Source organism: Aulonocara sp. 'chitande type north' Nkhata Bay, linkage group LG3, assembly GCF_057382095.1.
Source record: "Aulonocara sp. 'chitande type north' Nkhata Bay isolate Kocher_YH1m ecotype deep benthic linkage group LG3, A_spYH_male_GT1.1, whole genome shotgun sequence".
NCBI classification, from domain to species: Eukaryota; Metazoa; Chordata; class Actinopteri; order Cichliformes; family Cichlidae; genus Aulonocara; species Aulonocara sp. 'chitande type north' Nkhata Bay.
The window spans coordinates 1,863,185-1,885,722 of record NC_141346.1 but is presented as its reverse complement, the minus strand read 5'-3'; the positions used below and the strand labels follow the sequence as shown (position 1 = coordinate 1,885,722).

At 45.4% G+C, this 22,538-nt stretch overlaps 2 protein-coding genes across 2 annotated transcripts in view; both read left to right on the top strand.

The window, feature by feature from the left end:
• Positions 1 to 22,538, top strand: part of LOC147333447 (E3 ubiquitin-protein ligase TRIM21-like) — a 525,380-nt gene that overhangs the window by 254,409 nt on the left and 248,433 nt on the right. The window lies entirely within an intron of this gene.
• LOC147333456 (caspase a-like) lies at positions 3,317 to 6,542 on the top strand. The gene is made up of 7 exons (XM_086267448.1): positions 3,317 to 3,382; positions 4,008 to 4,087; positions 4,231 to 4,404; positions 4,495 to 4,714; positions 5,194 to 5,313; positions 5,414 to 5,523; positions 5,647 to 6,542. Exons 1-7 carry the CDS (start codon positions 3,376 to 3,378, stop codon positions 5,743 to 5,745), a joined length of 810 nt encoding a protein of 269 aa, XP_086123574.1. The 5' UTR covers positions 3,317 to 3,375; the 3' UTR covers positions 5,746 to 6,542.

The following is a 22,538-nucleotide window of genomic DNA, read 5'->3' as shown; positions in this document are numbered from 1 at the left end:
GCTTTTTTAAATCATTCTCGGTCTCTAACTGCCTTGTTAATCGTTGACTTCTTTTATGACTTGTGTATGAAGTAATCATCCCTCTCATGTAAGCCTTATAGCTATCCCATAAAGTTCTCATGTCTTTATCATTTATTTCTAAGAATACTGTTGTTTGCTCTGTTATGAAATGTATAAATTTCTCATCCAAAAGAGACAGTGTGCTCATCTTCCAAGACCTGAAGCTGTCACGGTCCTGGGTCTCCTGACCCAGCGTTTTTAGTTCTTTGTGATTTTTGTATTATTGTACTTGTGAGTTATTCTATGGCTTCTAGTTTTGATCCCAGGCCCTTCATGTCTCTCTGTGCCCCCTCTGTTCTGTGTAATTGTGTCTTTGCATGTTTGAGTTTGTTTTCTGTCACTCTGCATTGTGCATTATGTTCTCATGGTTGGTCTTTTGTTACTCCCTCTAGTCTAGTCTCTTGTGTTCCAAGCTGAGTATTTCCCTGTGTATTTTGGTTCTTAGACCTCTGCCTTATGGTTTATGTCTCTGTGTTTCTTAGTTGCTGTCTCCACTCTGTCAAGTTCGCGTCTCTGTGTGAAACTTCCTGTTTTACTTTGAAGGTCCGTGTCTTATGTGAATGTGTCCTGCTTTGCTTGTCTCGTCAGTCCTGATTTCTCCCAGCTGTGCCCTCCTGTGTCTCATTCCCCTCGTTACTCCCCAGTGTATTTAAGCCCTGTGTTTCTCTGAGTCAGTGTTGCGTTGTCCCTCAAGCTGTGTGGATCTCCCTGTGTCTCTTTGTGAGTGCTTAGTTTGTTGTTCCCAGTTTAGATTAGTTTAGTTTATGTTTTTCCCCTGCCAGCAAATAAAGCTGTGTTTTGAGTTCATCCCCTGAGTCTGTGAGTCCTGCATTTTGGGTCCAACTCCTGCCTGCCGCACAGCGGAGCATGGTCAGAGAGACCTATATGACCAATATTTACCTGCTGAACTAACTGACTGATACACTTGGACATAAAAATCTATACGAGATGCTGACAAGTGAGGGTTAGAGTGGAAAGTGTACTCTTTAGATAATGGATTATAGTGTTGCCAGACATCCACAAGGTCAAGCTCATTTATAATTTGCCAAAGGGCTTTGGAATTTTGTCAAAGTAGATTGTGGGGGAAGCTTATCCATTTTGGGGCATAAAACACTGTTAAAGTCACCCGCTAATATTATATTAGCACAGTCCATGTCCACTAACTGACTAAATAATACCCTGTAAAACTTGCCATCCTGTGCATTCGGTGCATATATATTATTATATTATATATTTCCCCATCCACTATCCCTTTTAACCAATATATATCTTCCTTCATTGTCCTTGAAGGAAGGACAGTGACTCTGAGATTTTTGTGTATAACAGTAATAACCCCCCTTTTATCTGTAGAGTAGGATGAAAAAAGATTTGGCCAACCCATTCTCTACAGTATTTTTTATGTTCCTCATCTGTCAGATGGGTTTCTTGCAAAAAATCAGCGTGAATCAAATCTTTCTTCAGAGAATTTAGGACTTTTTTTCACCACATTGTTGGACCCGTTAACATTCCAAGTACTTAACTGACATATAAGAAGAGTAATATATATATTGTGCTGTTTACATATTTAACCAATCTACATTTGACCAGTCTGAACCTATTAACAAAAATATAACTCTATACCTTTCTTCTTTTTTTCTCGTTTCGCTCTCAGCGAAGGCGGTCGCACTTTTCTCCTCTCCTCCCTTCCCTTATCTTCCCTGCTTAGCTTCTTATGTCCTTGTCTTGTCTCTTGCTTTTTTCACTTCCCCTGGAACACTTTGTAATACAATTTCAGCAGGTGCTCTTTTAATTGGAAGAATTTGTCTTGTAGAAACTTTCCTCATTTTGAAATGAACTGCACGAACCCATCTGTGCTCTGAGCTGCAGCAGGCAGAGACTTTTTCTTTGATCATTTATTTCGAGCATATGCGTACATACATACAAGATAAAGCATATATACAGGAGGCCCGTTTGATTTCTGAGGGCTGAAATGATGTCCGTCCATGTTATTAAGGCAAAATTATATCTGTCAGACAGATAGCAAAAAAGTTAGCTCTGATGCATCCGTCAGAGTATGATGGTGTGTAATGTGTAGTTCTCTAAAGCACTTTGTGACTGTAGAAAATCATTATATAAGGATCGGGATGTGGCAGGATGAGCTAATCTAATGTTAACCAGAATTTGCATTGTTTCGGGCCCCCCCCCCCCTAATATTCTAAAGTTCTGTGCCGCAGTCTAACTGGATAGAGCATTACATGAATCATGACCAAAAGAAAAATTCAAAAGCAACCCAAGAGTTTCTACAGGCAACAAAACTGGATATTTTTCACCTGATCTAAATCTATTAGTTCACTTACTTCACTTACTGCAACACAACATGAAGCGATGGCACAGGTTTCTAGACTTCAGAGAGTCAGTGACTGCAAAAGAAAATGTTGCTGTGATTATCAGAAGCAATCCTTATTTTAAAATTCTTTTAGTTTGTCAAATGTCTTTTGAGTCTCTGAAAAGGACTGTACGAAACGTTTGCTTCACAAAACCCAGACGTGCTGCCAACAGAAACTGTGCTGTGTGAGATTTCTAGTTTTTCTGGTCTGAAAACATCCACGGAAAATGATTTACTTGGCAGAAAAGCGAAACCGTCAACACCATCAATCACCTCTGACATCCATCATCATGACCTGTACACTTGTTTTGCAGGAATTTGATGTGCTAATCTGAACCAGCAGTTCATTGTCTTCTGACTGTTTTTGGTTTTCTGCTTTAAATAAACAGCTACAAAATAGCTAGAAGGAGTTTCTGCTGATGGTTTCTTCCTGTTAAAAAACGGGTGGGGTCACCAAGTGATTCTTCATCGGCAATTGTCTGACTGGTCTTTGCTTTTTTCTCATAGTTCGTGGTCTGTTGCTTGCAATAATTTGTTTTTTGCATTACCAGTTGTTGTGAAATGTCACTATATGAATATAACCGACATTTATTTTTTTGCACTTTTGTGTCATTGTGATTATAATTGCAGTTACCAAAGCAAACAATCTAAATACACAACAATAAACATATTTAAATGCATCTGTTCTTTATGTAATCCACTTTTCTCAGGACCATAAACTGCACATCACACACATATGATATTCAGTCATTTGTGATTGAGTTTTGTTAGCTTCTTAGATGTGGTGACTAGTTTTTCATAAAGTGACAACAGACCTGTTTTTTTACACGCAGAGAGAAAATAACCAACCAATGAACATGATTCAAATCAGTCACATGAGGGCGGGTGAGGCATTTACATTCCAACATAAATGCTATTAGACCGGACTCATATGATAGAGCAAGCGAACAATGGCAGGTAAGTGATGTCAAAATCTTTGATGAGACTCTTTCTTAGATTATATATTTCTCCTTTGACTATTCCACGTCTTCTTCATTCTTTGGCACTTAAAAGACCAAAATGTGAATTATATGTATCATCATGTTTCTTTTATGCTTCCTATCGAGGAGGAGTTTGCCAGGTTAAGGGCAGAGTTTGTGTCAACTGTGTCACAAAAAAATCTTAATCCTTGAAGCACTTGTCACTGATGGTATTTTGAATGGTTTAGAGAAATAATCCATAGTAGAAGATAATCAATCCAGAGCAGATAGGGTACGCTGTTTCACTGACACAGCAAGAAAAACAAACCCAAAAACGGGACAAAGCCTGCAGGATAATGTTTACACATCTTCAGAAACTAGAAACTAGATGCAAATGTACTCTTCGCTGCATGTGTCCACTTTTCCATCTGTGCAGAAAACTGAGGATTTCTGTAAAATTCGTTTTTCTTGAGCTGTTATTGTAATGCATTTTTCATGTTTTCTCTCACACACACACACACACACACACACACACACACACACACACACACACACACACACAGTTGATGTACTGCAGCAAAATGTCTACTGAGAAATCAGCTGATGGTGTTTTCTAATTGTAGCTCTATTGTCCCAAAAGGAGCAGGAATGCTCGACCAGCACACAGCATTACAGCACAGATGGTGGGAGACGTGGTAATAATGTATGTGTCTTCGACTGGCCTGAGTAATCAGCATTATACTGTATATTTAAACGTTTGATCTCTAATACACATTAAAATGATTTGTTGTTTTTAAAAGTAATGTTAGAACCTAATCAATTCCTGTAAATCATCTTGTCTTTTAGAAATATCCAGTGACTGAAGAGTCCATTTCAAAGCGTGTAGCCCTGCTGATCACTAACAAAACTTTCGATGGGTATTCAACCAGACATGGAGCTGAGAAAGATGAATATGAAATGCACTGCATGCTTGCAGATCTGGGTTACGATGTGGTGAAATGTAGGAACTTGACTGTAAAGGTAGTTTTAAAAATAATTCACTTCTACTTTGACATTTCCCAAAACTGAGAAAATGATACATTTATTTATACAAAGTTTTTGATTTTACAGGAGATTGAAAAAGCTCTACAAAAGTTCTCAAAACATCCACATCTTGTCCACACGGATAGTGTGTTTGTAGTTATCATGTCTCACGGATCTCTGCAAGGTGTCTGTGGCACTGACTGCAAACCTTTCGAAATTGAAAACATTTACAAGAGCCTAAACACACAGAATTGTCCTGCACTACATAACAAGCCCAAGGTGATCATCATCCAGGCTTGTAGAGGAGGTGATTCATTCATCCTAGAAGTTTCAAGCTGCATTTACAGTTTCATATAGAAGTGGCGTGAGCTTAAATGTCCTGTGAGCAAGTTTTTCGTGGATGCATTATTATGTTTGTTTCTCTGAATGGACGCTCACACTTTGTGTCTGACAGGCTTTTTTAGGTATTTACAGTCTGAAGTTTCACTTCAATCAGAGCTCGTTTCACCACATCATAGTTCTTCACAGAAACAGCTCAAATGACTATCAAAGGCTTCGCACAGGAATTTTTATGCAACATATCAATGTAAAGCTGACATTCTCAGCTTAGTGCTCACATTTATTTTAAAGCTATGAATATCTTTTTGGGATAAGGCCGCCATTACAAAAAACATGCCAGTGTTCAAATACAAAAAGAGTATTTGCTGCAGGATCACTGCTGACCTGTAAGATGATCAAGCTAAATATTATTACGTATTTCTGGGTAACCCTGCATGGTTGTTGTAGGTCAGGCGGGTTCGGTGGTTTTACATGATGAAGTTTTAACCACTATTGGAAGAAACATCGAGACAGATGCTGTGGTACACAAAGAAAAGGACTTCATCTCTCTTCTGTCCTGCACCCCTAGTGAGTGTTCCAGTAACAAGTAACTCCAGCCTTCAGTAACGAGTCATTGATACTGACCAAATACCAGCAGCACAAATTGTCCGTTTCTTTTGGCTTGCAGATACGACTTCATACAGAGACGAGTCATACGGCTCTTATTTTATCCAATATATTGTTGAGATATTCAAAGAGTTTGCTGATGTGGATCACATTGAGGAACTGTTCAGAAAAGTGAGCTCAACAAGTGAATTCTTTTATTTCTTCATTTGAACTTCATAAATTGGATAGGCTAAAAGTTTGGATCTAGAAAAGACAACAGTCAGTGATGAAGCTGCCTTTCTTTCAATGCTACAGGTCATGCAGCGCTTCGAGGAATCTGAGTTTGGTGAAATTCAGATGCCAAGCAAAGACAGATGTACTCTGACAAAGAACTTCTACCTGCTTCCCTACTAAAAGAAGACAAGTCTCAGCAATGGTAAAAGATATTGCAGGTATACTTTTTATTGTTTGGTAAATGGTCTGTTTTTGTACTGTGTGTATAACAGAGCAGGTTTAGTGATGAATGAAAAGCTTCATATACTCTCTTCTTTTAATGCCTCACCAAGATAATGAGTGATATGTATAACTGAAATATTCTGAATATGGAAATCAAGTCTAAGAGAAAATTATGTTTTATTATGTATTTTATTAAAGCTTTTGTTTAAATAAAGAAACTTTGATCTTTTTTCTGGCAAGTGGGCAGAGGAGGTTTATGATTCCAGGTGTTCTGTTGTTGTTGATATACCAGTTTTATTCCCGTACAGATAAAACTGGTATAAGTGCAACCTTATAATGTACAAGTCTCTCTGTTTAATCTTTCAGCATTCACCTGTGTTATGCCAACGGCGAAGCTTTGTTTGTAACTTTGTATTGTGTTTCATCTTCATGGATAGTAAATGATGTTATTAAATTGACTAACATTTGCAGATGTGTAAATATGAATGTCTACATCTGTTTGGCATGTGTAGTAAACATGTAATTCTTTATTTGCATTGAGAATATTTCTTCTTTGTATTTTTTGTAGCTAGGAAGGAAAAAGGCCTTCTACTCTACTTTCAGTTTCGTCATCATTCAATGCTGTCAGTCCCTACAGCACGTTTAGCTATTTGCCACTTCATGTAGAGATTCACAAGCAAGGGACAGAAAATGTTATATTTACTTAACACTTGATTATATCATGTGCAAGCAGCAAGCAGAGCCTGCTGCGTAAAAAGAAATAAATTACACCTGATGGTGTTTTTCCTCACTTGTTTGAGCATCACATGCAGCATGCATCATTAGTTATACTCATATAGCTACACAGTCCTCAACACAGTTATTGATCCAAAGGGTAGATTCCTAGTTTTAAATTATCTACACTTAACACAAAGCTATGTATTGTCAGTATATATGGCCAGTACATGAGAAACGTTGGTCTTTACGATGCATGGCGCTCCCTTCACCCCAACAGTAAGGAATCAGCAGCTCACCTGTCAAAAAATTTACTTCCTAGGAAGTAATATAGTAATTAATAAAAGTGTTGTGGAAGGTCTTAAATAAAACTGCTACTATTAGTTAAATGTGTCTTTGTCAGTGGAGACATTAACTTAGGAACACATACAGGAACCAGAAAGCAGAACTCTAATAAGAGCGAAGGATGCGACACTGAGGATGTGGACAAGTGGGTGAAGAATCTGTCTGACGGACAGCTCACCCAAACAGAGAAAAACATCCTTGCTAAAGGATTTAATTTTGCTGTCACACCGAGACAAATCCCGCCAGTGGAGCTGATCACAGCCACAGAAACAGCAATTCGAAACAATCTCAAACGCACCGATGTAGGTAGAAGTGAGTTTCTTGGACTCTGCTCTGTGGGGAACGAAACGTGTGGAGAGCCATACCTTCTATCCCAAAGCATATTCGGATGCTGGAATCGGTTTGCGACCTGCAATGCGCTTGTTGTGGTCCTTGGTGCGCAGCAGGGCAGCCTGGGTAGCCTGCCACACCCACCGACACCTGTGCAGGTGAGCTTGGACTGAGGGCATGCAATGCTCACCCTCAACTGTGGGAAACAAGGAAGGCTGAAATCCCAGGGACACCCCAAAGGGGGATCGGCACGTGGCGGAGGCTGTCAGGCTGTTGTGAGCATGTTCTATCCACGGCAGTTCATCACTTTTTGATTGGAGGAAGCAACACAGCGCAGGGCAGCCTCCAGCTCCTGGTTTGCCCGCTCTGACTGGCCATTGCTCTGTGGATGATAGCCCGATTATTATCTCTAATAATCGGCTACGTACCACAGGCCTTCAAGCTGGCTGTAGTTAAACCTTTACTCAAAAAGCATCTCTAGACCCAGCAGTCTTAGCTAATTATAGGCCAATCTCCAACCTTCCTTTATATCAAACATCCTTGAAAGAGTAGTTGTCAAACAGCTAACAGATCATCTGCAGAGGAATGGTTTATTTGAAGAGTTTCATCATCATCCAGGTGACTTCTTCAGTCTCAGCTGACTGCAGCTTTCCCCAAATCTTATAAACAGCACATTTGCATGATGACTGAAATCAGCCCACTGAAGGAAGAATGGATGGGAGGTCAGTTCCTTAATCTTAATTATGCAAATTCTCATGACCATTGAGAACTTGCATAATTATAATATTGGGTGGCTGTTACATGTACAAGATTCAAACTTGTAATTTGAACTAAATAATTTCATGTTTCTATGGTGAACATAATTAAATCATGGAGCATCTGCATGAAATTCAGCAACTTAATTCTTGTTCTTGTTGAGATGACAGATTTCCAGGCTGTGATATAAAATCTAGTTCCTGATGGCAGCGACTCAGTTTCCTGTTAAAATTACTGTAGTTATCAAGGGCATTCACAAATGGAAATATCACTTACATTGAAAGTGAAATTACTTAAATTAATTCACACAAATGTGATCACACATTAGTGGGTATCACACCAGCATCACAACAGCTCCACCTGCTCCACCTGCCTCCTCAGCATCTGTACACCTGAAGAGAAAAGAAAGGCTCCAACAGCTCAAATCTACAAAGGATTCATGAAGTTTCATCCAACAATAACATGTTTGCCTTCCACAGTGTGCTGTTAGACACCACTGTACCTCTGCCATTTCAAAAAGAGCAGCTTGGGAACATTTTGGCTCCAAACACTTTGTGTTTAAGTTCTTTGTTTTCTTTGTGAAGCCGACAACATCTGGAGCTTTGTGACTCATAGAAACATCATTTTGTTCTTTAGATGACAGCAGATTGGGACTGAATAATCAATCACTATCAAACCAATAAAGACAAACATGCTGATTTTACAGGAACTTTGTTGGAGAAGCTGCAAAGACATGAAACTGGTGGAGATCCCAAACCAGTTGATAGTGCTGGTTATTCCAAATAAAGCTGTTTCCCTTTGAGATGAAATGACTTTGTGTCCTGATATATAATAAAGATGTTGTTGTTTTTGAGCCCCTGTATTAAAAGTAGTTTAAAGTCAGCTTGAGTTTGATGTCTTTATGTCAAAGCTGCTCATGATGTTGAGCTGCTGATGGAATAAAAACAATATAAAAGCATGTAGTCCAGACTTAAATGTAGCCTGTTGTTAGCTGAGGTCCACACACAGTGTTTGACAGTGTAAAGTGTGTGAAAGGGCTGCTGGTGGAGCTCACTAGGATGAGCAGGTGACCACGAGGTGGAGAGCAGCTGGCCTGGCTTTGACCCGGGCCACGCCCCCTTTCTCTCTGCTTTGCTGTCACTTATCTTCACTGCTCTGTCCAATAAAGCTGAAAAAGGCCCCGAATCAAAGAAATCTGCTGCAGCCTCTGAAATGTCTTCTGTTTCCTTCCCGACGGCTTTTTCACCGTCAGCCCATCAGACAGTCCAGCAGCATTTATGATGATGTCATGATGTTGAAGAGGCTGCTACGGTGGCCTCCCATGACCCCCAGCCTCATCACAGCTGAGATGCAGACATTTGAAAACATTCAGCAGACAACTGAATAACAGTCCAACACAACAGTCTGTGTGCAGACACACACTGACCTTTCATATAGTCAAACACAGCTGGTTGAGTCATTTCTCTGTGAGTCTAAAGTGAATCTAGTATTTGAAAGTCCACTTCCTGTATTTGTTGTTGAAGACTTCTTCAGCTTCTTCTCAAGGACATCAGCTGCTTGTTTGGCAGCAGAGGCAGTTAAGAAGCTTCCTGAAAAACACTGAACAGTGAGTTCACTGTGGCATATGACAGATTCAGCTTTCTGTGTGCAAATGTGTCTGTGTCGACCTTTCAAATGCTGTTGAATCCAAAACATCAGCGGCTCCTCGGCTGCTCACTTCATGCACTTCTGTCTGTGTGACAGTCCAATGACATCACAGCTGTTTCCAGCCCCAGTGTCTCAGGACTGGACACCTTTAAACATGTCGAGGATCAAACAGTGTCCAGCTAAACACACATGAAACTATCAGAGCTGACAATCATTCCAATAACATCTAATGGTTCATGTATGTAGACACAGGACTACAAGGAAATGGCTCTCAGCATCTGGCTGTGGGAACACATGAGTCCCTGTTTGTGTTCAGATTGTGTGCATGTTTTAGACGTGTGTCACATGTAGAAACACAACAATCCCACAATGACACACAGATGTGTTTGACACAGCTGTGCAGCTGTAAGTTGTTTCTAATGATTCATTGAAGCTCTTCTTTTTTTTTTTTGTGTCCCGTTTGGATCTTTAGCATCAGAATTGTTGTCTTAAGGCCAAGAAAGATGCCAAGCGGATTTATTTTACCAAGTGGATCATCATGGCCTTGCCATATTGGTCCATTTGATTGACCTTTATTATAATTATGAATTTATTTTATTTTCGGTTGCTACAAACGGGACAGACATGACTGTGGGATAGGACAGGGAGAAAGAATGAAAGAAAGAGAGGGAGAGAAAGAAAACCAAAGGGGAGAAGAGACAGTGAGAAAGGGGGGGGGGGGGGGGGGCGAAAAAACAAACAAAAACAAACAAAACACCTGGATCACCTGTATGGAGGAAAAAAACAGAAGAAGAAGAGAAAGCAAACAGCAAAGAGCAACATAATAAAGAAAAAACACAGCACCATCACAATAAACTAGCTAGCAGTAGATATCAATAGTTACTAAATAATAAACGATATTGTGCAGCACGCAAGATAGACAGCGCACAATGTGCTTTGAGGCAGCAGCCAAGAAAGGTGTAGTCCACGTCTGTGAACACCCGTGTGTACACCTGTGTGCATACCTGTGTGGATCAGCATGCTTGCATTCCAAAGGTTTCTCCATGTAACGATCTGCTAGGGAGTGTGGGGGGGCCATAGCCCCGTCCACCAGGGCATGAAGCAGGTATGGAGGAGATCCAGGCCCCAGATATCCAGAGGCCCCAGAGTACAAGGACCCGAGGAGGACCACCAAAGGGGGGGAACCGTGCCACCCTCCTGGGAAGAGCTGAGTAGAGCCCCAAAGGAGAGGTCACCCCACAGCTACGGAGCAGAGGCCAGAGGGGGTTGCAGTGGCGTGCCCGCAGGCTCTGCCGGCAGCCAGAGAGGACCAAGCTTCAGGCCCAGAGGCCAGAGGCCTGAGGGCATCCCACCCCCCGGAAGGAGCCCAGCCGGGCCACAGGCGCCAGGCCCCGCCATTCGGCCACCAGGAGTGAGCCGGTACATACATGAGCGCCCAGCCCCAGACGACAAGGACCACCAACACACCAACGTCTGAGGGCATCAACCACCGGCAGGGAGTGTGGTGAGGGGAGATAGGCCTCCGTACTTTAGAGGGCCTGAGATGTTCCCAGAGAGGTTGAGTCTAAGACCCAACCTGACATATAGACACAGACAAACAGGCACACGTGGACACAGACGTGCATTCCCACCCCATATGCACCACCAAATACTCGGCACTCACCCAACGTGTAGACAGACACAAATAGACACTGCACAGACAGTCGCACTCCCCAAACATACTCTATATCCCAGGTCCAGGTACCCCCGCCCTCAGAGGGGCAAGCCGCACCTAGACCCAGGACATGTAACCCTTCTCTCTGGGGTGGAGGCAAGCGGACCACCTCCTTATCTGCAGTAGCGGGGAGGCCCCGCATCCCAGACCCCAGTCTGACGGCCAGCACCTCCTCCCAGCCCCCCAGCCCTGACGGCTAACAGAACCGGGGTGAGTGAAGACCTCAAACCTCCCTATGCCCGCTCATATGTAGTGTTGCTGTGTACTGTTCTAAAGTGCATTTAAAATCAGGAGAGCATGGTACTAGCTTCCTCTCAGAGAGCAGCACGGCTCCTCCCGAAAACCCTCAGTGTATAAATGCATTTAAAATTGAGGGTAGGGCACCAGTGCCAGAGGTGGGTTGGAGTACACCGACCATCCTCTGGATGCTGTAAAACGTGCCCACCCCCAAGGCCCTATATGTATGTGTTATGGAAGAGTGTGAGTAATGTGGATGTCTAGGTTGCAGGATAAAATTGAGGCACAGGCGGCCAGAAGGGGACAGAGGGGGAGTGCCTCCCCTGCACCCTGGTGACACACCTGCACCCCAAGCCCTGCGTGTGTGGGTGGGTGTGGTAGAGCGGGAATAGGGAGGCAGCTGAGGATGGGGAGGGAAGAAAGGGAGGGGCAAGCGGCCCCTCCCTGGGGCCAGCTCCCCCGCTGACCCCAGTAGGCACCCCCACACTCTGGAACCCACCAGGGCAAGGGGGCCCAGGCCCATCCGGACCGGGGCCCGCAGCAGCAGCACCGCCCAGCCCCACAGAGTCCGGGGCAGCCCACCCGACTCCATCCCAGAGAAAACTGCACCCACCCCATCATCCAATCATCTCCCAAACTACACAAGACAATAGACACCCAGGTTGAGTTCATTCTCCACCTCTCCTATATCTCTCCCCCACCTGCAGAGTGAGCTCCTGTAATGAGGAGACCACCTGCAAAGATATAACAACCTCCCCACCAGTTAGAGAGCCCCCTAGTTGGGCCGATGCACCAGAGGTCCCCTGCACGGGGGCTGAGCCCCCCGGCACCAACCCGCCCACTGCTCCGGCAACACAACAGCCAGGACCCAAGCCCCCAAGGCCCAGACAGCACCCCAGACCGGGTGGCGGAGCACCCCCAGACCCCCAAGCCTCCACGCCCGTCCCGGACCATCCCAGGGAGCCAGGCTACCAGGCCAGTAACCACTAGGTGATGAAGCCGATCAAAGGAGCCCAAAGGGATTGATCAAATGTGATGGCAGAGGTTGTATCAAGACTAATGTGATCTATTAGATGGTTTCTATATTGGTTAGAATTAAGATTATTTTTATTTTTCCAGTTAATGAGGACCATTTTCTTGGCAATGCATAGGGCCGTAAAAACAACGTGGGCTGTGTTTATTTCTGTAGTGACCTCATCCAAGTTGCCCAGCAAGCATACTAAAGGGGAGGCTGGAATGTTACATTTCAGACACTTCGATAAGTCTTCACATATCTCACGCCAGAATTTCTGAACTGGTGGACAGAACCAAAGAGCGTGGATGTAATTGTCCGGTGTATTTGCTGTGCAGTGTGAGCAGTTGTTGGAAGGCGTATAGCCCATCTTGAACATCCTATGACCAGTATAGTGCACTCCCAGAAGGGATTCCTTTGCAACTCCAATCTGGAAAGTTTATCATATTATTGTTTTGTGATATGTCCGGATTGTTCCAGATAGGTGTACGTTTGCATGGGATTAATGAAGACGCTGTCATTTTTAGAAACTCCCACCATGCTGTCAGAGAAGAGCTGATATTGATGCTTTTAAAGCATTCATGTCGTTGGATGTTTGAGCTGATAAATGGTAGGTCTGAAATTTCTAGGTTATTACATAGTGCCTGTTCTACACCTAGCCAAGGTTCATCATCATTGAAGCTCTTCTAACATTCTGGAGACGATCAGTACATGAATCTGTTCAACACGACAACAATTTGACTTCAATGTGAACGTTTGCCATTAAATAACCTTCTTCATCCAGCTGACAGCATCTTCATCCTATGATGTGAACAGTTCCTCCTGTTGATGACAAACCTCTGACATGATCTGCTTGAGGAGCTTTTTCATGTGCAGCTCTCTGAGCTCAGGGCTGAGCTGCTGTTTCATCTTTCAGAGCTGCTGCCTCCTCGCCGGACTTGTTCTCCTCTTCTTCTCCTAATGACACCATTTCTGCTTCATATCTTTCACTGGGCCTAAAACAGATGAAGAGTAGATCTACTGCTGTTCACTGTTTGTGTCAATATGGAGAAACATGAAAGACAAACACAGCACATACAGAGAAATGTAGACTGGATGTGCAGCCAGTGCAGTAAATGGTCTCAATATCAGCTCTTTAGAAAATGATCCTGATGAACATGGAACTAACATCCAATGAGAAACAGCTTCCTTGTTTCATGTCCAATAACAATAAATGAAGAGCTAATAAAGAGCTGTTCTATTGTAAAATGCTGAGATGATTATTAGACAGAACCCAGCGGCTCACCAAAAGCCTGCATTGAAAATCTATATGAAAGTCATCTATGCTCATATATGGCAAAATCCTTTAAGTGTCACTGTGTTTCTCATCTGTGCTCTTGTTGGTTGGACAAGTTTCTAAATGACAAAGAGCTCAGTGGACTTTGCATCCATCAGATCCTGTTAGATGTTTGTTTTTCCTTCACAGCTTTGTGATGAAGGCTGAAGAACAGAGATATGAACTATTGCCAACATGAATCCTGATGCATGACGTGGGCACAGACCCACCAAAGCAACACTCAGCTCACCTCATTCCAGGCGCTGGTCTGCTGGAGACCATGAGCCTTGTTAGTCACACATCAGCACCGTGGTAGGAAACAGCCTCCATCATTTCATTAGATCTGAATTTGGACTGTTTCCCTCTGGATGACCCAAGTCTGTCAAATCTATTGATCCAACACAAACAAACACATTGGCTCACAGTCAAATTGGCTTTGTATGGATGGTGTAACAGGGGGCTGGGAAAGGATGCTGGAAGCTGAATATAATACAGAACAATAACAGGACATATAATAATGCAGCAAACATGATCTTCAACAGGCACACTTCTATTATTCATGATCACAGACACAAAGAACTTGTGCAGCCCTGATATCAGCCCTAATATATGAGTGTGTTTGCCCAAAGACTGAAACAGCATCAACATGACAGCTGTAAGAAATCTTCTCTCAGCCTTGTTTGGCAGAAGATCCCTGCAACAAAGATTGTAGCTGAAAGATGACGTGTGTAAAGTTTGCTCTGTGGGAGGGTTGAGGCTGTTTTTAGACCTTTGATAGTTTCCAATCCAGTTCTGACAGACAGGAATAAAAACAACATCATTAAGATCAGATCATGGAGCTGTTTCCTGCCTTGTTTCTATCTTCAGATTACAAGACTTTACTACAATAAAGATGCTGACATGTATCTGTAGCAACAACATCATTGAATCTATAACAACTGGAGCCAAACCAGTAAATGGACCTATTCTTCTGGAGTACTCAAAGGGCTCTATACAAAGTGCCACATTCACACACTTTCTCTGAACTTAGTGCTGGCTAACCACATTCATACTCCGATGGATGCATCGGAGAGCGACTTGGGGTATCTTGCCCAAGGATACTTAGCATGCAGACTGGAGGAGCCAGGAATCAAACCACCAACCTTCCAATCAGTAGGTGACCTGCTCTACAGCCACCCCATTGGTGAGCCAACACTTGTCATTCCTTGTTGGATGCAGATTTCAGGGCTTCCTTTTGCTCCTCCCTTATAACTGTTCTCTCTTCTCAACACATGATGACACAAAGGAATCAGCAGTGACAAAGTGTCATGGTCCCGGGCCATGTGGGCCCGGTATTCTCAGTTTTTGTATGTTTTGTATTTCATCCCCTAGTCATGCCTTGGTTCCTAGGTTCTTCTGTTAAGATGTTCCTTATTTGGTTACCTCCTGTGTGCCCCTGTGTAACTGTGAGCCCTCGTGTTTTATTCCATGTCTTCCTCAGCCCGTTATGTCTGTATTTTCCCCGTGCTCTCTCTCCTCCTGTTTGAACCTCTGTACTTCCTGTTTGACTCTGCCTGTCTCCCGTCAGTGTTATGTTCACCCCGCCCTGTCTCGTTATGGTTATCTGTGTCAGCTGTGTTCCCCGTGTGTTCCCACTTTCCCCGTTAACCCTCTGTGTATTTCTGTCTGCGTCTCCCTCTGTTCGGCGTCGCGTTCTCCCTCATGTTGTGTGGATCTTCCTGTGTCTTCCTGCGTATGTTAGTTTACTTTTCCCAGTTTAGTTTTGTATTTCCTATGTTCTGCCATTCCAGCATTAAAGCTGTGATTTTGAGTTCATCCCCGTGTCTGTGAGTTTTGCGTTTGGGTCCTCCTCCTGCCTGCCACACAGCGATCCATGACAGAAGAACGCGACCACGATATGGACCCAGCAATTCACAACCCCTCCGCTGACCTCCGGGAGGATCTGATTTATACAGTGGAGTACCACTGTCAGGAGTGGGTGGTGCTGCCCGAGGGTGAGTACCGGGAGACCGTAGCCGTCCGCCTACAGCGGATGGTGTCCGGACTCCCGTGGCTATTCGGCGCGCTCCACCCCCACATCCAGGACTTCCTCGTCTCCACTGTAGGCGTCCTCCCGGAGCGGTCGCTCCTGTACGAAGAGCCGGAGGATGTTCAGCCCGGCCCGCTGACGGATTCGCGGCCCGGCTCGTCTCCTCCCCCTTCCCGGAGAAAACGGCGTTCACGTCGTCGCCGTTCCCGAGCAGCGGAGCAGTTTTCACCCCTGGGAGAGAGTGACCGTGTGTCACACTCTCAGCCCGAGCCTTCGGATCCCGGACTTCTTAACCCGTGCACAACTGTGAGTGGCTCTGTTTTTTTAACACCGGGCTCGGATAATTCTGTCCCCTTTTGTTTGGACTCCGGAGACACTGTACAACGACGCACCACCCCACAGCCGGACACTCGGACTTCCAATTCACCTGCTGTGGTGAGTGAGGACTCTGTGTCTTTTCCAGACATAGTGACTGTTCGCTCAGGGGCTGTGTTTTGTGTGGCGGATGTCGACGCGAGCTGCTTATCGCCGGTGCAGCCACCAGCAGTTCAGTTAGTTCCCTCGCAGCCACCCTCAGTTCAGTTAGCTCCCTCGCAGCCACCCTCAGTTCAGTTAGCTCCCTCGCAGCCACCCTCAGTTCAGTTAGCTCCCTCGCAGCCACCCTCAGTTCAGTTAGCCCCCGCTGCCTGGTATTCTCAGCATCGGCATCTTTTCCCGTCAAGATTTATCGCTAAAACATTCGATCCTCCCTTAAGAGAGAGACTGCATCCTCGCTGCCTTCACCCCAGTACACCAGTGTCACCTGGGTCTCCAGTGTCACCCCCAGTTCAGTCTCCAGTAGCTCCAGTGTCACCCCCAGTTCAGTCTCCAGTAGCTCCAGTGTCACCCCCAGTTCAGTCTCCAGTAGCTCCAGTGTCACCCCCAGTTCAGGCCCCAGTAGCTCCAGTGCCGCCTGTAGCGCAGGCCCCAGTAGCTCCAGTGCCGCCTGTAGCGCAGGCCCCAGTAGCTCCAGTGCCGCCTGTAGCGCAGGCCCCAGTAGCTCCAGTGCCGCCGGTAACACAGCCGTTTGCTCCATCATCAGCAGCTACGTTTGCAACAGAACCATTAGCTCGGTGTTCTGTGCAGTCACCTCTAGTTCATTCTCCTGTGCAGTCACCTACTCCACTCTCACCACAACCATCGCTACAGCCATCAGTGCAGCCCCCTGTGCAGACTTCAGTGCAGCCCCCTGTGCAGACTTCAGTGCAGTCCCCTGTAGTAGTTCAGCACCGCAGTACAGCTGAGCTGGCTGCACCCGTAGGAGAGAGTGACTGTGAGTCACACACTCAGCCCAAGTTGTCTGGTCCCGGACCCCATGACTGTTCCACCACTGTGAGTAACTCTGTTTTGCCCGCCATTGTGTTGCCTGACTTGGATAACTCCGCCACTGTGTGTTTGGACTCTAAAGACGTTATTCCGAGTGACACCTTGGTGCCAAATTATTCACCGACCGCCCTACCTAGCGATCTTTGTGTTCCAGAGCAATCAGGTTCTTGTAACGCTCGCAGCATTTCCTCTGAGTTACCCAGTATGAACGTTTCACCCGTAGAGTTAGCGGAACCAAAGACTGTTATTCTACACCAGACTCACCGACATACTGCTACTAGCATTGCAGCACCGCAAAACCATTTTACTCAGCCTGTACGTTCTGAGGTTTCTCAGTCTGAGCTCAGCCACACACCCCCATCATCAGCTCAGGATGTAACAGTGCATGCTGAGGAGCACAAACCCCCTGAAACTGTGTGTTCCGTTGCTGATGCTCCTTCTAGTGACTGTTTCATGTTCCAGCCTGTTTTGTCTTTAGACATTTCTGACGTTCCCCAGCCAACTCCTCAACCAGCCATTGCTCTCTCGGCTTCTCAAATGGTTACTGAGAACGAGACCTGTGTTGCTGAGCAAGCCAATGTAACATCCACTCCCAGTGTTCTGCCTGAGCCAGACGACACAGAGACCATTATCCATTCCTCTGCTATGAACAGTTTAATCATTACACCAGCTCCTGTACCTGTGACTCCCAATGTTGCTTCGTCACTTTCTCAGGCTGTGGTTTTTTCTGTGCCACAACTCGAAAGAGCTAACTCAGACGCTGCCTGTGTAAACTCTGCTTTGCCCTTGCCTGTTAAGCATAAGACTGCTTGCCCTGTGCAGCCACAGTTAGGGTCCCCTCAGCCAGAAGTCTCCGCTGGAGGGTCCGAGGGGCCCGTTCAGCCTCCTGTCTCCGCTGGAGGGTCCGAGGGGCCCGTTCAGCCTCCTGTCTCCGCTGGAGGGTCCGAGGGGCCCGTTCAGCAACCTTCCTCGTCAGCTGGGGGTTCGGGAGAACCGCACCAGCCTCATGCCACATCAGCTGGAGGGCCCGAGGAGCCCATCCAGCCACCTTCTGCTACGCCTGGTCCAGCCTGTGCTTCGTTAGCTGCAGCCTCAGAGCCTTCGTCAGCTGCAGCCTCTGAGCCTTCGTCAGCTGCAGCCTCAGAGCCTTCGTCAGCTGCAGCCTCTGAGCCTTCGTCAGCTGCAGCCTCTGAGCCTTCGTCTGCTGCAGCCTCTGAGCCTTCGTCTGCTGCAGCCTCTGAGCCTTCGTCTGCTGCAGCCTCTGAGCCTTCGTCTGCTGCAGCCTCTGAGCCTTCGTCTGCTGCAGCCTCTGAGCCTTCAGCCTCGCCTGCCGCAGCTCCGGCCTGTGCTTCGTCAGCTGCAGCTCCGGCCTGTGCTTCGTCTGGCCCAGCCTCAGAGTCTTCGTCCTCGTCTGGCCCAGCCTCAGAGTCTTCGTCCTCGTCTGGCCCAGCCTCAGAGTCTTCAGCCTGTGCTTCGTCTGGCCCAGCCTCAGAGTCTTCAGCCTGTGCTTCGTCTGGCCCAGCCTCAGCGTCTTCAGCCTGTGCTTCGTCTGGCCCAGCCTCAGCGTCTTCAGCCTGTGCTTCGTCTGGCCCAGCCTCAGAGTCTTCAGCCTGTGCTTCGTCTGGCCCAGCCTCAGCGTCTTCAGCCTGTGCTTCGTCTGGCCCAGCCTCAGCGTCTTCAGCCTGTGCTTCGTCTGGCCCAGCCTCAGCCTGTGCTTCGTCTGGTCCTGTGCCCACCGAGCCATGGCCAGCACGCCTGACACTGGAGAGCCGCCGCTGCCTTCCGCGCGGCCGGCCTCCTGAACTGCTCCGTCGTCTCCTTCGTCGCCGCCGCCGCTGCCTTCCGCGCGGCCGGCCTCCTGAACTGCTCCGTCGTCTCCTTCGTCGCCGCCGCCATTGCCTTCCGCACGGCCGGCCTACGGACCAGCTCTGTCACCTGTGCCACCCGCCTGGTCGGCCCCCCGACCGTGTGACCCGTGAACTCTTGTGCCTGTGGGCTCTGGGTCGGCCCCCTGAACTTTATTTTGACTATGGTCATGTGCTCCCATGTTTTCTGTTGTTTGTTTTGTTTCCCGTTCTGGTCCCTCCGTCCTGGTCCCCCGCCTCCCGCCCTGGGTGGGTTGTTTTCTGTTTTTGTTTTTGTTTCTCGGGTTTGGGCTGTCGGGAGCCAGCCCTTTAGGGGGGGGTGATGTCATGGTCCCGGGCCATGTGGGCCCGGTATTCTCAGTTTTTGTATGTTTTGTATTTCATCCCCTAGTCATGCCTTGGTTCCTAGGTTCTTCTGTTAAGATGTTCCTTATTTGGTTACCTCCTGTGTGCCCCTGTGTAACTGTGAGCCCTCGTGTTTTATTCCATGTCTTCCTCAGCCCGTTATGTCTGTATTTTCCCCGTGCTCTCTCTCCTCCTGTTTGAACCTCTGTACTTCCTGTTTGACTCTGCCTGTCTCCCGTCAGTGTTATGTTCACCCCGCCCTGTCTCGTTATGGTTATCTGTGTCAGCTGTGTTCCCCGTGTGTTCCCACTTTCCTCGTTAACCCTCTGTGTATTTCTGTCTGCGTCTCCCTCTGTTCGGCGTCGCGTTCTCCCTCATGTTGTGTGGATCTTCCTGTGTCTTCCTGCGTATGTTAGTTTACTTTTCCCAGTTTAGTTTTGTATTTCCTATGTTCTGCCATTCCAGCATTAAAGCTGTGATTTTGAGTTCATCCCCGTGTCTGTGAGTTTTGCGTTTGGGTCCTCCTCCTGCCTGCCACACAGCGATCCATGACACAAAGATGATGCTGAAAAGGATCCATGGATGTTAATTGGACAGTGATCTCTCTGTGCTCTCCTGAAGTCAACACTCATCTTTGTTGTTGGCTCAAATTCCTGAATGTGAGTAAAAAAAACTGTCAGAGGTAACTAAAGGTCAGATTCCTTGATTTTAAATCTGTTTACTGTGCTTGAAGCCCTATGTGTCCTGCAGTCAGTCTCCTGTTAGGTCATCTCTTATGCCAAACATATAATTATGTTTCTTTTAGCTTTATATTCTCAGAAGCTCTGCTGCACTAGTTTTGGAGCAGGAGTTCACCCGAAAGCAACAAATTCAAAATAATTAACGTTTTTCAAAATGGAATAAAAGTAAAGTTTTATTCATATAGCACAAACTCACAACAGCTGTCTCATGGCGCTTTATATAGAAAAGTAAAGACGTTAAGCTGTCTGTGATGGATCTCAAAACTGGATTATAGATGGCGGACAGTTGGTGTCGTAAACCCCGCCTCTGTTCAACGATGGTCTTTCACAGTGGACGTAAATGGCTTCTTTCACTCCTCTTTCAAACCATCTGTCTTTGGCTGCATTTGAAGGCCAATTACGTCAAAGCCAGGCGACGAAGGCTGTCCCAACTCGTCGACTCCTTCAAATGCAGCCGACAAATGCGTCCTTCATTTCCCCGAATTTGAAGGATGGGTCGGGTGTGTCCTTCGTGGCCCACCATATCCCAGAATTCATAGCGCGGCCCAGCCAAATTTCAGCTCCCAACAATGGCGGCCGCTACGAAGTTTTAAAATTAGTCTTATTAATCTTTCTGAGTCACAAAATAAACTTTTAACATATATTAAGGGGAGAAAGTAGCTGTGTAAACATCAAATATCTGCTCGGTCTATCAAGACATCGCATATTGGCAAAAGTGTGCCGACGTTTTCGGAGACATCTGTTACCCACCCGCTCGATGTTCAGACCCCCGCTGTCTTTGATATATAAGTCACTTAGACAACCTGTTATTGTTGGGCTTTTTTCAGTGTTTTATTTGTTCCGGAGTAAATCGGTTTGGCTGAGATCAAAGTTATTAGATTATTAGATAAAATAAAACGTTATTAATCCATTGGGTGGGTTCCTACGGGATTTTCACACAGCTGAATACACGTCAAACAGAAAACTGATTAAACAGAAGTGTGAGACGGTCGAGAGTTTACGCCAGTGTCCTGTAATATTTTAGATAGCAAGGAGCAGATGGCCGAGTTTATTAAACTCCACCCACACAGCGGTGACGCAGATCTGAAGGCTAGACCGTCCAATTTCACAGCCTCGCACTTCCGGCCTTCTCGGTCTTCGAAGGACTCAGCCCACGTAGACCGCGAAGGCCGGGTCCTCCGAAGGATGCGGCCTACATTTTGGGACACAGCTTTTGTCAAACATGTGAACCTTGGCACACTCAAAGAGTGACCTTTGACATTTTTATGCAGATGGACAGCCGGGTCTTGTCTCATCTTTTCTATGTTTTCCCATGAATTGATTTTTGGTCTCTCGAGTGTCGAGGTCTAAATTTCAGAAAACAGATTTAAAATCAAGGAATTTGTCCTGTAGTGACCTCTGACCTTTAGTGAACTTTACAGAGGCCTTTTTGTTTTTAATAAAGGCTATGTGTTTAAGAATTATACCACAGAGTCAAATACTTCTGATTTGAGACCTTAGTTTTCACAGGAGCTGAGCACTAAATGAGATAGCAAATAGACTTATTAGCTGCAACCAACAATAGCTGGAATATTTTATGTTAGCTAACTAGTGAGAGAATTGACAACTCAGAGGAAAATAAGGACACTAAAATTAAAAAATAATTTAAGGGGGATCACATGTGTACTGCTCCTGGCTGCAACAATAAGTTTTATGTTAAGAAATGATAAAGACATTAGGATGTTAAGGATATTATCACACTGTTCTCATAAACTGTTGTATTGATCATTAAAAAGCGTCCTCACTGGATTTAAGCACAGCTGGCTGCTTGTTCCCAGCTTCAGTCTATAAGAATACATTGTGGACCTGATAATAAATGATAACTGTAGCTGCCGTCATAGGCAACTCTCGCATTTAAGTTCATGTCAGTAGATATTTAAGGTTGAAACCATAAGTAGTTGAAATATTAAGAAATAAATAGTAATTAATGTTTAGTTGTTTAGGTTTATATGTTAAAATGTGTTATTTGTGTTATTGGTTAGTTCCGTCTGTTCTTGCTAAGAGGGCATTTTTTTGGCTGGCACACTCAGCAAGCTAATTAAGAGACGAGCCACGAGGTTTGCACGTCTACAGAAAGATAAATAAAGAGTGCCTTTTTTGGACCTCCCCACGACGTAAAAATGAAACTTTTATTCCATTTGAGTGAGGCCAATGAGGTAAATGTTTTATTTTGTTTCTTATCGTTGTATGTATATATGCGAGTGTTGTGTGACATTCAAGTGCAATTACCGTAGTGTGAAGTGTAATGTGTATTTTATTGATCCTTTTGTTGGAATGTTTCGTTACATATAATGCTTA